A 16,057-nucleotide genomic window follows, 5' to 3' on the forward strand; every position below is an offset into this window, starting at 1 on the left:
AAGGAATGGTAAGGGGTGATGAAAGGAGTGGTGAGGAGGGGTGTATAATGGCAATGGGTGCATGGATGGGGATGATGCAGGAATGAGGGGTGTAATAAGGGGCGCAGAAGTGGTAATGGTGAGGAGGGGTGTGTTAGGCTATGGGTGCAGCAGTGATACTGGGGTGCAGGAATAGGAAGTGTGATAAAAGGCTCAATAGTAAGTTGGATTTAGTAGCATCCCCAACCTGATCGAAGTCGGATGTCGTTTTCAATTTTCCTTTAAGAATTCAACAATCATCGTACAGGTATTACAATCAAAGCAAAGCAATATTGTACGAAACAAAACGCCAGGCCTGTTGATAGACTAAAGGCAATGTATGAAGATATGAAAGTTGAACGGGCCAAATAATGCAACTGCATCGAATACCAATTGACAATTATTATTCATTTGTTTCGACCCAATAATGTGGGCCGTCTGTAGGCGAAAACGTTGAAAGAAAGGGTAGCCCCGGATACGTAGAGGTGTCGTGGTCTAGTAGATACGTCATCGGACTGTGGATCATATGGTTCGCGGTTCGAGTCCCGGCGCGGCACTAATGTCCTTTGGCAAGGCACTTATCTACATTTGCCACTCTCGACCCACGTGAAGTAAATGTGAATCCGGTAGGAAGAAATGTCTCGAATGATATAGCGCCTCATTATGGCGGCTCGGCTACAGGCGGGGTAATACTATGATACTTTGTATTAAGCGCAGTATGGTATATTCATATAGGCCTAGTAGCTTTGCTATATAAATGGACCTATCACCATAATTACCTTGTGAAGTAAACATTAGCTAACATCTATAGTAGCAATCGAGATAAACCTCCCCCCCCCCCCCATAATTAATTTACTCATCAATCTTAGATAATCAGATTTGTTTTCTTCAAGTTAGTTACTAACACATTAGGCGTCAGATAATATATTGGATTTGAAAATTATCATTGTAGCAAATATAATCATGACGTCAATAAAGAGCTATTCCCAATTTGCTCGAGGGTAAACATCTTCATTTAACCATGAGAGAAGGAATTATTCTAAGAGAGATAACATAAACAAGAAGCAATAATTTATCCCACACTTTGGCATCGTCGTGTTGGCGATGTCTTGAAGTATAAGAGGTTTGAACGATGCCCATTATTATCATCTTCAAGAACCCCCCTCTTCTCCGCCATCTTCATCTAACTCGATCCTCTCATGCAGCATGTGAGGCGTTAAATAAGACAGACTGGAAAGATTACCACAATCAATCAGCATCATTTTCACCATATGGATGCAGCTTCCTCCTTCTCTTTTTCCCGCGCGCGCCAAACGCATAATCAGTGTCGTGAGGGAAGACACACTACCTCACACACCGGCACACACACCCGAAAGGTAAAACCGCCAACTTTAGAAGGTGTCAAAGATACGGGCGAAGTGGGACGATGGCCATCATCGATCACAGGAATATAAAGACAAAAAACCTATTTATGAAAGACAACCCGCGTTAAGAGGGTGATTATAATCGAATTGAGGTCGTGAGATCCTGAAAAATTGAAGACGAAAGGTAGAGAGATGTTTTTTCAAGGAAAATGATCTTCGAGATGGGTCAAGGGGGCGGAATGATCTGGGATTCATCAACTTATTTAGGTCAAGCTTTGGATAAAAAAGGTGTGTGCCGTTATCGAAAATGCATGCGTTTATTTAGGTCAGCCGATTGTCGGTCCTTAATCGCCGAAAGCAATTAGACTCTTATCGATTAAAAGTAAATGCCAACACTTAAAAAATTATGATGCGAAAGACATGCAACAGCAATTGACAAGAAGTGATCTAGATTTTTAGCTTAAACTCGGTGGAGAGTGGCGGACGGGACATTAGCCGCATTAAACACGTGAGTGGATTGGGGAAGACACGAAAAGCGAGCATTTATGAGAGAGAATGTAAAGATTTGAGAGACAACAATTTCAAGTTGAAAATAACAATTAAGATTAAGGTTAATCTAGGGATGCTGGGAGGTACGTAAAAAGGGAAGGAAGGATGAAACGGACTGGAATGATTGGTGTTTGCTAAAGAAATTGAAGAAAAATTGAGGAAAAAATAGGACCTCAAAATGTACGGATATAGCGGTATGGAATTTTGTTACCTGGTAATATCAAAAGTCGAACCTGTATGACAAGCCGGTCTAAGAGAAACAGGAACATTATTAAAATTTATTTGAAATAAAGGGAAAGGTAGAGAGATAAGGTAAGAGATAAAGAGAGAGGGAAAAAGGAGAAAGAAAGGGGTGATGGTGAGAGAGAATGAGAATGAGAGAGAAATAAATGTAAAGAGGGGGTATTTAGAGAAAGTGAGACGAAAAGGGGAGAGAGAGAGAGAGAGAGATAGAGAGGGAGAGAGAGAGAGAGTGAGAGAGAGAAAAACAGAGAGAGAGAGAGAGAGAGGGGGGGGGGGCAGAGAAAGAGAGAGAATTCCAGAGAGGGCGAGAAAAGATACTGGCATCCTCGGGCGAAGTTCATGAAATATTCGTATGAACTCGACGATAGTTGATGATGAGTAACAAAATGCGAAAGTCATATTTATTTATCATAAAAGCTCCTAATACCATGGTGATGATGGCAGTCGATGAATACTATCAATTATTATTATGGAGAGAAAAAAAAACTATAGGATACCCGACGAATCATCTCTTGGTCATGCATCTTGGGCAGGCGGTGAAGAAAAAAAACTGAGGGAAACGATGATATAAAAAAAAAAATGGGCAGATTTTATGACACCGCATATAAAGAGGGGTGTGAGAAAGTAATCCCCGTATTCATACACATCTGATGTAAGTTTTCTTAGCATACCCTTGGGCATATATATATCTAATGGTCTTTCTGGGCCGCATCTCAATAATTTTAAGCTGTAGATTTAGATGGATGCCTTAAATAATCATAAGCAAATCATCTTAATATCTTGGCGAAATTTGAATTATACTGGTTTCATATCGGGCAAATTAATATGATTCAATAGATTTAGATGGGCGCTGTTAATAATCATAAGCAAACCCATTTAAATATATTATTTGCGAAATCTGAATTATACTGATTTTATATCGAGTAAATTGATATGATTTTAATTTTGTCAAACGAAGAGCTGTTAATAGGCCTGCTAATTATATTCTCTTTAAATAATTGAAGTTAAACCAAAAGTTGTAACAATATTTAGTTGAACAGTTTCTTTCATTTACAAAGAGGCAATATAATTATTTTCAGATTAATATATGGTCTGTATGATATCAGGGAAGATTTTTTGAGGGGTAGAAGTAGAACAAAACATCTGAACCCTGAAAGATCAAATATAAGACAGGTATATTTATGCAAATATAATTTCCCTTTACAGTTTTTTCAGTAACATAAACAAGGATATGGGAGAACAATACAAGGCATTCAAAGTCTATTCTTACAGTTCCATAATTTTTAACATTATAAAGCGCTATACATCTCTGCTATATTAGTATTTTGAATTCCCAATTTTTCATATTTCCAATCTCTTCCTGACGACATGCTGTTCTATGACCGAATGTTCAACCCCACCCAAAATAATAACAGCAACATTGATTTACTTTGAGAGATCGTTTTCGTCATACTCTGTGAAACCTGGAGTCATATTTAACCTCATAATTAGCGTATAAATAGCAGGCAAATTAGATCAAACTTAATCTCTTTTCCAGATACACTGCTTCTTGTACGACTGTGTATGTCCCTATGTGTCCGTCTCCCCTTGAGCGCTCCTCTCCCTCCTTCCTCTAAATCTCTCCTCTTTTTTACGCTTTCTCGGCCGTTTCCACCCCGAATCTTTTAAAATTTATAGAAGCAGCTCGCTCGCGGGGTTTGATACGGGACGACAGACATAATAGCCGGATAGCGGCCCCGTAGTTTCACGCACTCTTGCGCACAGATACGAAGGAAACGAGCCGAGACGAAAGCCGCTGAAATAGAAAAGCACGAATATTATTCGCCTTCCGAAGGGCTACGACAGTGATGAACGACGCGACAGGGTCTTAATTAGAGCTCAGGAACTCGTAAAAATTGCATATTATATCCCACACCGCGAGATATTTTAATGGACAAAATCCTATCAGATTTCACATCACTTACCCTTCCCCTTCCTTTTTTTTTCCTCTTCCATTTTTTTTTCTTGGCAAGCGTTTCAAGTCACTTGCCACTATTTTGTGCTCTAATCCATTGCCTGCTCATCCATGCAGGCGATTATTTTTCTGCTGTCCTCTTTAAATTGTTCCTTTCTGCTCTCGATAATCTAACTGCCATCCTACCGGTGCTTCATAATCTTTCATCTCTGTCTTGACCCCCCCCCTCCTTTTTTCCTCATCCCCATTCTCTCTGTCTGTCTCACACATTTGACTTATACGGTGTCGAATTGCAACACCACGCTGAGAGCACTTCCGAAATTATATTATTTCACAAATATTTCATTTCATTCCGTTTCTCAGAACTCGACCTTATGAACCGCACCACCTGGTGATACAAAGAGACATGGCATCTTAAATTTAAAGACAAACTAGGAATGGAGAGGGGGAGGGGGGAAATATCTTAGCCTCCTTTATAATTATCATTATACGCTATTCTAATTACTAAATATTAATCTGGTTATACTCAGTGTGCGATAAAGGTTAATGAGAAACTCGAAGGAGTTGACATGTAGGTAATTAAGCCGAGCTTGGAAGATTGAGATGAAACTTAATTAAAAGAAGAGAATAACCGGGTAATTCTGTTCAATGTGACGTCATAATGGTACCGTGATATTATCATTGTACATTGCATTTCGACGACTCTCCCTGCCTGCCTGTCAAGTGTGAAGGAGAATTTTGATTGTTGGAAATAAGATGTTACGCCCTTCTATAGATGGCACATGCATTATGAATGTACAACTTTATCAGTGAATCATAGAGGAAAGGTTTGAGGAAGTTTTCTTAAAAACTTATTAAACTGAAAAACTTGGTCTCATTTTCAAATACAAAAATTAATGTGATTTGTAATTTAAATGTATGTATTGAGTTTGTCCATAGGATTTAGAAAAGGGTCTTCATTTGTATTTAAGGAAGAATTTTCTTATAAATCGTCTCAGTTAAAAACAGTGCTGTGTTTAATACATGCAAATTCCCTTATTCAAAAGAGCCTGTGGGCTAGACCACTATGATAACGCGTTGCTTTCTTGCGATTTGTATACTTATGCTCTGGAGGTGTGTGTCCCGTTTGTGGATGCCATTTATCAATACAGTTTTATTGAAACATTACCCTCGTATCTTTCATGGCAGGGATTTTCCCATTCATGCTGATCAAATGGGAGAAATTTATGTGAGCGTGCACATATCATTACTGTTACACAATAATGGAAATAAATCATATACCTCCCATTGTTTCGTAATAGTACTCTCTTAAAAAAAAAGAGTGAATTTTCAAAATCACGGACGTCACTCCTCTGGAGAGTGAAAATGTAGTGAAAATAGAGTGAACATTCACTCTTTTCTTCTAGAGAGCACTCTAAAATCAATCGATATTCACTCCTAAACAAGTGATCACGGACGTCACTCCCAAGAAAGTGAAAATAGAGTGAAAATTCACTCTCTTTTTTTAAGAGAGTAGAACAATACATCCACATCAGCATTAGATTACTATGTTGAGTGTCTACTAACTGAGCAGCCGGGCCGGGGTCTCTGTTCCTTCGCTCTGCCGACGCTCCCCGGACGCTCCCCCCATCTCTCCTGGTCTCTGAAGACTGGCTTGAATTATTGAGCATAAAGTATCAACAGGATCGAATGTCGAACTAATTACGGGCGTGACATGATAGGCGGCGTCCTGAGCGCTTTAACAGATGAGAGGAGGTAAGAAAAAACTCGCAGTCGAAAATTAAACCATAATTTAAAAATCGTTTTCCATGCAAGCGCTCTAATCTTAAGTCTATTTGTTGGGCATTGAATAAAGCATCGTGTTGATTATGATTGGCATGGGTTAGGATCATTATTTTAAAGCAGTAAAGTCATAAATTAGAATTGAAGTGATTGATGTGCAGGGAAATATGAAACTCTGTTACAATTTTTACATGGATGATTTTTAAAATGGTGCAAATAAAATATATGTAAAAATACATGATGATAAGGAGAGTCGATATACGGGGGGAAAGGTAACACAATATGGATTTTCCTTTTTCATTGCTTTGATTAAATGAATATTAAATAATACCGTTGCTGCTGATGCTACTACTACGTCTACTACTACTACTACTACTACTACTACTACTACTACTACTACTTCTACTAGTACTGTTATAACTACTAGTACTACTGCTCACTACTAAAATGTATGATAATATGAAAGAATATCATTGGAAGTATAGGACTCGAAGTAACTGAGATTTGAAAATAACTAGGAAAAAAATCTACGTATAGACGGGAGAAAGAGTAAGAGAGGCAATCAAAGAGAGAGAGAGAGAGAGAGAGAGAGAGAGGGAGAAAGAAAGAGGGGAGGGTAGGAGCCTGGGCGCTAGACAGAAAGAGACAGAGAGACAGATTATAAAGATAAAAGGAATAGAAGATGAAAGAGAGAGAGAGGGAGGGAGTGAAAGAGAGAGAGAAAAGAAGGGCGGACATAGAGAGAGAGGGTGAGGGAAGCAGACAAGAAGTGAGAGACAGAGAGACAACAGAAAAGAAGAGGGGAGAGTCAGAACAGATAGACAGAGAGAGTTTTTATATATATTTTATATTTGGATGGTTGATTGGCTATCTGATAATCCATTTTAATGGAATACAGGAAAATGTATTTATCTCATGTGATATCATAACTGTCATCGTGATTATCATCATGGTCATCATCATAATCATAATCATCATCTCATCATAATCCTCCTCATCATAATCGTCTTCATCATCACCATCATCATCATCACCTCATCATCATCATTGTCGTCGTCTTCTCATCAGCATCCTCATCATCTCTTAATCATATTATTATCATAATCATTATCATCATCGTTGTTATGGTTGTCTTCACCATACTTCACCATACATCATCAACAGCAGTATCCTCATCATTATAATCCTCCAAATAACTATCCCCATTCATTATTATTATCATCATCGCTGTCATTATCATTTTAATCACCGTTATCATATCAATAATTGGCACCATCACCATAATCACCATCACTATTAATGATGAAAAGCCATCACACAACCCTCGTTATCACCATCATCACTAATCCGACCACCATTTATCTGTTGTTCACCGTAATCAATTTACGATTCCCGCATTATAATCCCACACAATAATCGTCGAATAAAATCATTCTTACCCCGAATATCACATCATTGTATTTGATCTTAATGTGAAACAAAATATGCTGCTAACACGAACTCCTCTTCCGTTTTAATGGCAGACAGATTGCCATGACTATTCATGAACGCGCGTATGGTGTAAGAAATACTCATGATAATATGGCATTCCCTATTAATACCGGCCATATACGATTCATCTACAGTCAAATAACGACTTAGCCATTTACTCAAAATTTGACATAATCTGTTGATGACACCCTAAGGGCAGATTTGGATGCGACTGAAGAAAGAAAGGAATTCTTGTGTAATTTATGGTTGATATTAAATGGTGTTAAATCGAGATTCACTTAGATCCATCATAGTTTAATTGGATATGTTTGAGGACCATGCTAATTATGGTAGCCGCAAAACGAAGCAGAATGCCAAGTAGCGGATTACGTTTCATCTTTGTATCAGTCCCTTGACCTCCCCCTCTCCTTCTCTCTCTCTCTCTCTCTCTCTCTCTCTCTCTCTCTCTAACTTCTCTCTCTCTTTCTTTCTCTCTCTCCCTCCATCTCTCTCTATATCTCTCCCTCCTCTCTCCTTCCATCTCTCCCTCCATCTCTTCCTCCATCTCTTCCTCCCCTCTCCTACCCCCCTCTCTCTCTCTCTCTCTTTCTCTCTCTCTCTCTCGTTCTCTCTCTCTCCCCCCTCTCTCTCTCTTTATCCATGTCTCCTTCTATCTCCTTCTATCTTACTCTATTTCTCTCTGCATTGCGTTCTCCTTGTCTGTATCTCTCTTTTCTCAACAACGACGATAGGAACAACGATGAAGACGACGAGGACGATGACAGTGTACAGCAGCGAAAATACAGGGTGTATGGGGACACCCCCCCCCCCCAAACACCGAGTGGCCGCAAAGGAAGAAAGGAGAGGACGAGAAAAGTAGAGGGGGAAAGGAATGAGAAAAGAAGACGCCTGGACCATCTCCCTGACCCTTCACTTCTACCACTCGCCACTTGCCTTTCAGAGTAATAAGAAAGGTGCCCCCTCCCCCTCCGCCTCCCCCCCCCCCTTTTTAAATTTATTTTGGGTGTGTCACTTCCCCAGAAATAAATAACAATGTAACTTCAAAGAATGATAACTTTGATCATTCTAAAGCCAAAAATACAGAGCATTTAAACCGAACACACCAAATAACACCTCTATGGTATAGATCCATATTACGCCATTGTGCTACGTGCAGAATACCAGCTATTCTAACATGTCTAGCGATCGACTCAGAGGTAACTAACAATAGTTTAACCACCATCTGCCTGGCTTGTTTTCTCCACCTCCTTCCCCAATCTTTGTTGATTTTTCGACTGTACTTTCCATGCTTTCACTCAATGTTTCAAAAATATAGCTTCACGCCTATCATACTCTGAAAATAATCAATTTCGAGGGTTCTTTTTCCCCTAACCCCTGGGTGTTTATTGTTTTCTTTGACAGCCAACACCCGGCCTTCGTAAGTGTTCTCTCTATCTCGTTATTGTGTATCATATCATAGTCATCAGCTGTCAAATTCAGTGTAAATATCCGGCATTATGATTGAAAGCACTACCAAAATATCCTTCTATTCTTACTTGAACCTTTTTTCTCCTCGACCATTTTTCCTCCCCTCTCGAATCGATACGTCATACTTTTCATGTCTCTATAAACATGATAACAGCTTCCACGTTGCGTGTATATTGTATCACCCAACTCACAAGGCCTGAAGAATGAACAGGAAAACAAATTTTTAACCCTTCCAAGAGCTTTGAAGAGAAAAGGTAAGAAATAAAAATCTGACTTGGGTCTTGAGCAGACAACAGTGGGCCGTGCAGGCGATCGATTTCTCCGCCTGCTCCAGTCGTGCTGTGACGCGCGCGTACTTACACGCAACCCGCCGTCATAACCCGCCTGCCTCAGCTCGCGCTGTTATCTACCAGTTATGAATATCAATTATGATTTCTTTCGCCGAATGATGGCGCTTCCCTACCGGAAGGAACTAATCAAGACGGGCAAAATGGCTGACAGGTGGGAATGGCTCAGCCGCGTGGAAAAATCTCGCAATCGGCTTCAATCATTACAAATAATCGAGGCTGTGCGATGAAGACAGTTCGATTTTTTTTCTCAACTCCTTGCGAGACATCGGGCTTAAAATGAGATTGGATTGGATTCAAGAATAAAAATAAGAGCAATTTTCTCGGTCTGTGGATAAGGTGATTACTTTTTTCTATTTTACTTATGAATGTTTGTGGGGTGCACATGTTTTGTTGGCATTTATGTCGTGAAGGGAACGGTAAGAAATCAACCCGCCGCGGCGCCCGCTTGGCGTCTGTTTCAATACGCGGTAACCTTGACGGGCAAGTCGAAAAGTGGTGCCTTATTGTGTAGAAGATACTGATTGCATTACTTTGTCACTATTAAGTGTTTCCTTATATAACTCGTCTATAAAGATGTTTATCTAGAGAAATAGGGCGTTTTTATCCAATTATCCAAGTTATCACGAGATCTACTTTAAATCTGTAAAGAGGCGATGATGATGTTAAGAAAACTTTTCCACATTATCACATTTTAAGTAAGTCACACAATGACAATGGAGCGATTTTGATATAAATCATTCGTCTTTATCTCCCGTCATATTAATCGAGAAGTTTAACGTGTTTATCGAAGTTACACCTTCGTGTAATTTATGTTTCCTCCAGCACCAAGATGCAATCATCTCAATAATACATAATAAATCTAATTGACCATAATGTCTCCTGTAATTGACCATAATGTCTCATGCAATCTGCTATGATGCTTGTGAAATATATTGTGGAATGTTTATTATTTGTTAAGGTTTCAGATCTTTCAGTTAAATAACAAACATCTTTTTTCACCTGGGTGGTCTCTTAAAATCACGCAACACACTCTGTTATCATATGGGGCCAACTATTGTTTTATTGTCTCCCCGAATAAAACGCTATGAAACTTTAATTGAACCGATTGTGTTTGTTTGTTTGTTTGTTTTGTTGAGTTTATTATTTCTACAACTGAGTCAGACAAGACATCACTTTACACGCTTTTAGTTTCTGATTATCAGACATCTCATGCAATAATCGTGTATTTCGATTGAGAAATTAGTCAATGTTTACATTTTATTTCAAACAGTTGTGAACTTTATAGGGTTTTTTTTTATTTCAAGAGATTGAGTGTTACCCGAGCAAAGTGATAAAATCTGCTATCTGTTATATTAAAAATGATAATATCAAACTTTATTCTTTCCAAAAATATATATAACAACAAAAAAAGATTCATCATGCAATATAACCTATAAAGTTTGAGATTTATTTGATATATTCATTCATGTTTTTTCTTAAATACATATTTTTTCATGATATAAACCTTTACAAAGGTTTTTAAATATTTAAGTAACGTACGTTTTTATACTTCTGTAGTCGAATGTTTTTAAACTGAATGGAATGCAAATGGATTTTGAGATAGATTTAAATCGTTTTAGTCACTTTTAAATGTATAATTTAGGCTGTATATCTGTAACATTAAAAATGTATTGTAAATAATTACTCAATGATGGTAATATTGTAGGAATAAAACTTGACAAATTTTAATGAACGTTAAAGATAGAATTGCCGTCGTCATTCATGATAAAAAAAAGAAAAGGTGAGAGAGAAAGTAAGAGAGAGAGAGGGGGAGGGGAGAGTTAAACAAAAAAAGACTTTACAAACGCCAGGAGTGTCATTTTGGACAGACATGGCGCATTATAAATGTTCACTATCATTATTATTTATTATTGCAGAAGATTACAAATTATCGACTGATTTCTACAACATGGAACTTGAACAGAAGTTATGGAAGACAATTAATGACCATTTCATTAAAGAGATTTAAAAATGTAATAAATTATTTGCTCTTCAAAAACAGATTTCTGAATTTCATAGGTTTAATGTCGAAACCAGACTCTCAGTATATGCGATTGAATTATATTGCGTCCGTCTATCGAACTTTTATTCTAAAACTTATTTTGCATGAGTAATCGTGATAGTTTTCTATATTTCATTTCATCTTATTGCGCTCTTGGCCATAACAATATTTTTCAAAGGCAAAACAAAAATTGAAATTACCCAATCTTTCTACGGTGATTTTTGATATTTGTCTTATTATAGACTACCAAGCTTTACTACGTACTGTACCTGGAATGGCAACTGCAATTTTAGTGGTTAGTGATTATTTTACCAAACTAATTTTTCTTGTTGAATAATATTGGTTTAAAACATTAGACACAATAATGCTCTTGTATATAAACAAAACAGATACATTAAACTACCCCAAGTAATTTCCTGTTTGATCCTGTTTTATTTTTCTTCAATAATCTTCATATTACTTAAATGAATATTGATATAAGAAAACGCCATAAATAGCAGGGGGAAAATGCGGCATCGGATCGAGTTCGACTGGAGCGGTCCGCTCCAAGGCCGGCCCACCTCAAGTCTCCGCGCCGTCGATCAATGCGATATGGTGGAACACCTGCCGGTAGGTAGTGCGTAATGCACCGCAATAGGAGCTTTGATGACTTCATTACGGGAGATAAAGAGTTACATAAAGAAGCCGCTTGAATTGAATTACTCTCGATAGATAAACTTCGAAAGAGCTCCTCTTTTATCGCAGATTGAGAAGCAATGGACGGGGAGGGGAGAGAGGAGGGGAAGAGGAAGGGAGAGGGAGGGAGGAGGAGGAGGAGGAGGAGGAGGAGGGGGAGGAGGAGGAGGAAAGAGAGAGAGAGAGGGGGGATCGGAAGGAGACGAGAAAGAAAATGGAGGGAGGGGGGGGGCAATAGGAACTCCTCTTTTTATCGGATTAAAGAGAAGCCTACCTCAGGGAGAGAGTGATGACAGAGGGGAGAAGGAAGAAAAAGTGGGGGGGGGGCTGATCTAGGAAGATCTTGTAAAAGGGGTGCACACTTTTTCGGGGAAAAATCTTGCAAGCGAAAAACCCCATACCAACTCTGGTTTCAAAAGTGTGGGGGCATGGGTCAGTTCTGCCCCCACCCCTAAACCCGCCAGAGAGCATTGGGGAAGGAGATCGTCTGTTATCGCAATTTGGAAGGGGGACTCACACGGAAAGAGAGAGAGAGAGAGAGGGGGAGGTGGGGAGGGGGCGGGTGAAAGGACCTGACATTATAGCTAATGCATAAGAAAGAGAGGGGTACGCTTCTCTCTTGTAAGAGATAGAGAAGAAATGACATCGGAGCAGAGAGGGTAGAGCAGTGAGGGGGGGGGGGGGAAGGCACCTTCTCTTGTATACCATTTTGAGAAGAAAATGCAGAGAGGAGATTTGGTAGGATATGGTGCATTAAATCAAATACCCAAACACCGAGAAAGATTAATCATAATCTATTCTTCTTTAATGCAAGTCATTAGAGGATGGTGTCGAGTTATTGATTTTAAGTCAGCATTTACAATATTCTTTATGTTAAATGATGTTGATGATCATAATAACTAGTAAGATATTATCAAATCAATGGGATCGCAAAGACGTTACAGTAACAATCTGAATTCGGAACAAACTTTCGTGTTAGTAGAAAGTTTCTTATTTTCATAACACATGCAGGCATTTGCCTGAAAGGCTACAAAGTTTTTTTTTAAATGACAACAAGCAAACAAACAAAACACAAGAAAATTTGAAAATACCACCCCAAAAACCTAAAAGGAATCTTTGTATTTTTATATCAACTTGGTATTAATAATACCAAGTTGATATAAAAATACAAAGATTCCTTTTAGGTTTTTGGGGTGGTATTTTCAAATTTATTATTTTATATAAGAAAATGTGTCAACCGGTATAATACCGGTTGACACATTTTCTTATATAAAATAATAAACGAAGCAATATGTTGTCTTTAACACCACACGTAATTATGAATTTGAATTCATTAGAAACAGATGTTGACTGCAAATACAGTTTTTGAAGTCTATACAATAGAAGAAAAAATCATGATAATATCGGACATTTGAGGGACTAGATACATTCTTTTTTAATCATCATTGTTACATAATTTATTCAATGAATTAAAAAAAGTAAGCACGTTACACAAAACGTTCAAGCTTAGGCTACTGCCTGAATACACTGGACAGTGCTTAGAAAGTCAAAGATTTGAAAAGAAAACGAAGACAAAAAACCGACCATGGCAAATTTCATTTCATTTCATTTATTTTATTTTCAAATTTCTCATGTTACATATACATTTCAAAATAAAGTACAAGTTGTTTTGTTTGTGATAAAATAACAATCAGTAATACATGATAAATAACATAAAGATAAGTGGTCAATGTAGAGCACTGATTCAACTGAGAGAAATGTGACGGGATCTACATGAAAGCAAGCTTGTAAAGCTGTAGGCCCCAAAATGAATTATATCACATGAAATTACTAGGGCGAATAAATAGGCTTCTAAACTATTATATACGTAGTAGGTTTTTATTTTCATGTAAAATATCGAGACGTTCAGTATATCATTGGCCACTATAGTAGTAATAAAACATCTTCCTTTCATTAAAATATCGAAAATAAGTGTACAGAAATAAGTATGTTAGTTCTAATGACACCTTTATTCATAACACTCCATTTTTGTGTGAAAAGGTCAATTTTTAGAAAGTCAGAGTAATACATCAGAATGATAGTTACATGCTGTTCTGTATTTAAAGGGATACTGTAACTTTGTCTCAGATTCTGAAACAAAATTCTGGATTTAGCTCATGCTGCAATCATAATTATAAACCTTTAGGTCAGTCAGGAAATCCATGACTTTTACAAGCCGATCGCCTGTCTGATTATCAAGATATTTATGATTGGAATTACAAATTTTGAAAACCGTTCGCCGGACGGTTTTCATAACACTACAGTCTATTGGGAAAACGAGTATGGTAAAACCTGTCACTCAAAGATTTTTACTTTGTTGAGGCACTTCTTGATCATTTTGAAGCGCGATTTTTTTAGGGCTTCAATATTACACCATACCACAGACACTGATAACACGTAGGGCCGTGTATCTCAGATTTTACATTGTTAAACGATCCCTTTAAAACAGGTTAAACTGGGATATGACAATTTCATTTAGTTTCTATTGACTAATGGGATGTTTGCGTACATCTGTCAATTTATATCAAATGTTTAGGAGTTACTCTACGTATAGTGAATGGGCCAGCAAATCATTCAATGTTTGCATATAAATGTTACAAATACATATTATGTATGTCTCTATTTTTTTTCTTCGGGGGGGGGGTGGGGGGATTGGGTGGACCGTTATTGTTCAATACAACATTTTGATGTTTCGGCATTCAGAATTAATCTTCCTTCAAAATCCCCTCAACCTACAACACCCTTCTCAACCCCCCCCCCCCTCCTCCCCTCTCTCTTTCTTTCTCTCTCCCCCTATATCTATATATCTCATGCTGTCTTTCTAAACTTTTTTCTTCTTTTGGTTTTTACTTTTTTAACCCGACGAGTGCTTCATCCAGGTTATTTCATATGAAAATCACTTATTAAAATCAAAAAGGACGTTCTCATCGCTCATTGCAGCAATTATCATACTCTCTGGAAATTGAGGAAAGTATTACTGGAATGCCGACAGAATCTCATCACGTGATCGAAAATAAGACTTTTGCACACGTCCCTCTTCACTTTCCTTTTGTAGGGTGGTGTCTTTGATGGTGACGAAGTGGTCATCGGGAAAGGCCAAACAACGCAGGCTGGTCAGGAAGGGGACGTCAGGGTTTACGACTGTACAGAATGCCGTCGTGGTGCCGTTAAAGTAGTCCATGCTAACTTATTTCTTGTAATGGATGGTTATGTAAGAGAACCTTTCCCCGGATGTCGCGTCAAACACCTCTGCCCTATCTGAGTCGCTGATAATGGTGTGCTGTCGGACAACAGCGTCTCCTTCACGGACGAACCGGTAGCGCAAGAAGGAATCATGATACGCCGGCGAAGTCTGCCCCGTGAAGTCGAACGAAATGGCGCGAAATGACGGACATCTCGACCCGACGTCTACCATGTGATTGCTTCCTACAGCTGTCAGGTGACGCACGATCAGCAACATGTGAACATCCTTGTACCCTCGACAGTCACTGGGCACGAAGACTACGTCAAAACCCAACGCCCTAAGCAACATCCTGCAGAAGACGTTGAGGGCGTAGCAAAGACCACCCGTTCCTGCAAACATGTCTTCTTTGATTTCCTGCAAGGTTGGTAGGTGCCTCTCTTCATGTGGGGTGACTGGACTCTTGATAGTGTGGAAGGGAAGATGGTGTTGCATCGCGGCTATGATATCGTTCAGGAAAGGTTCCCGGTCCACGCAAAGCTTCTCCGCCGCTGACGTCATAAGCAGGTTCTCGCGCAGATAGGAGAATGCTTCTTCTTCTGTCATTGTTACGTCATCATTGATCAACATGTTGGCTGACTGTCTGTTGTTCCTTTGCAGGATTTCTGTTAAAAGGAACAAATCGTTGATATTCTTCTTGAAATATAATGGACATTATCTACTGTCTCTTCTGTCATTACACTTCATGAATGTAAAACTAATGCTGCTTTTAATGACATTGATATGAACTTTGAACTCGTTTACATAAATGTCTCTTTATATTCGATTATACAAAGTACTCGATCTATACATTCAACAATGATGTACAGGTATGGTGCCTGAAGCTTTCACATTTTGTTCCCA

General features: G+C 38.5%; 1 protein-coding gene across 1 annotated transcript; it reads right to left on the reverse strand.

The window, feature by feature from the left end:
- Positions 1-15,160: 15,160 nt before the first annotated feature.
- Positions 15,161-15,760, reverse strand: LOC115929066. Its single transcript, XM_030997209.1, has one exon. The coding sequence runs from the start codon at positions 15,758-15,760 to the stop codon at positions 15,161-15,163; it is 600 nt and encodes a 199-aa protein (XP_030853069.1).
- Between the last annotated feature and the right edge of the window lie 297 nt (positions 15,761-16,057).

The sequence above is a fragment of the Strongylocentrotus purpuratus genome, unplaced genomic scaffold (assembly GCF_000002235.5).
Source record: "Strongylocentrotus purpuratus isolate Spur 01 unplaced genomic scaffold, Spur_5.0 spur5_scaffold_4, whole genome shotgun sequence".
NCBI classification, from domain to species: Eukaryota; Metazoa; Echinodermata; class Echinoidea; order Camarodonta; family Strongylocentrotidae; genus Strongylocentrotus; species Strongylocentrotus purpuratus.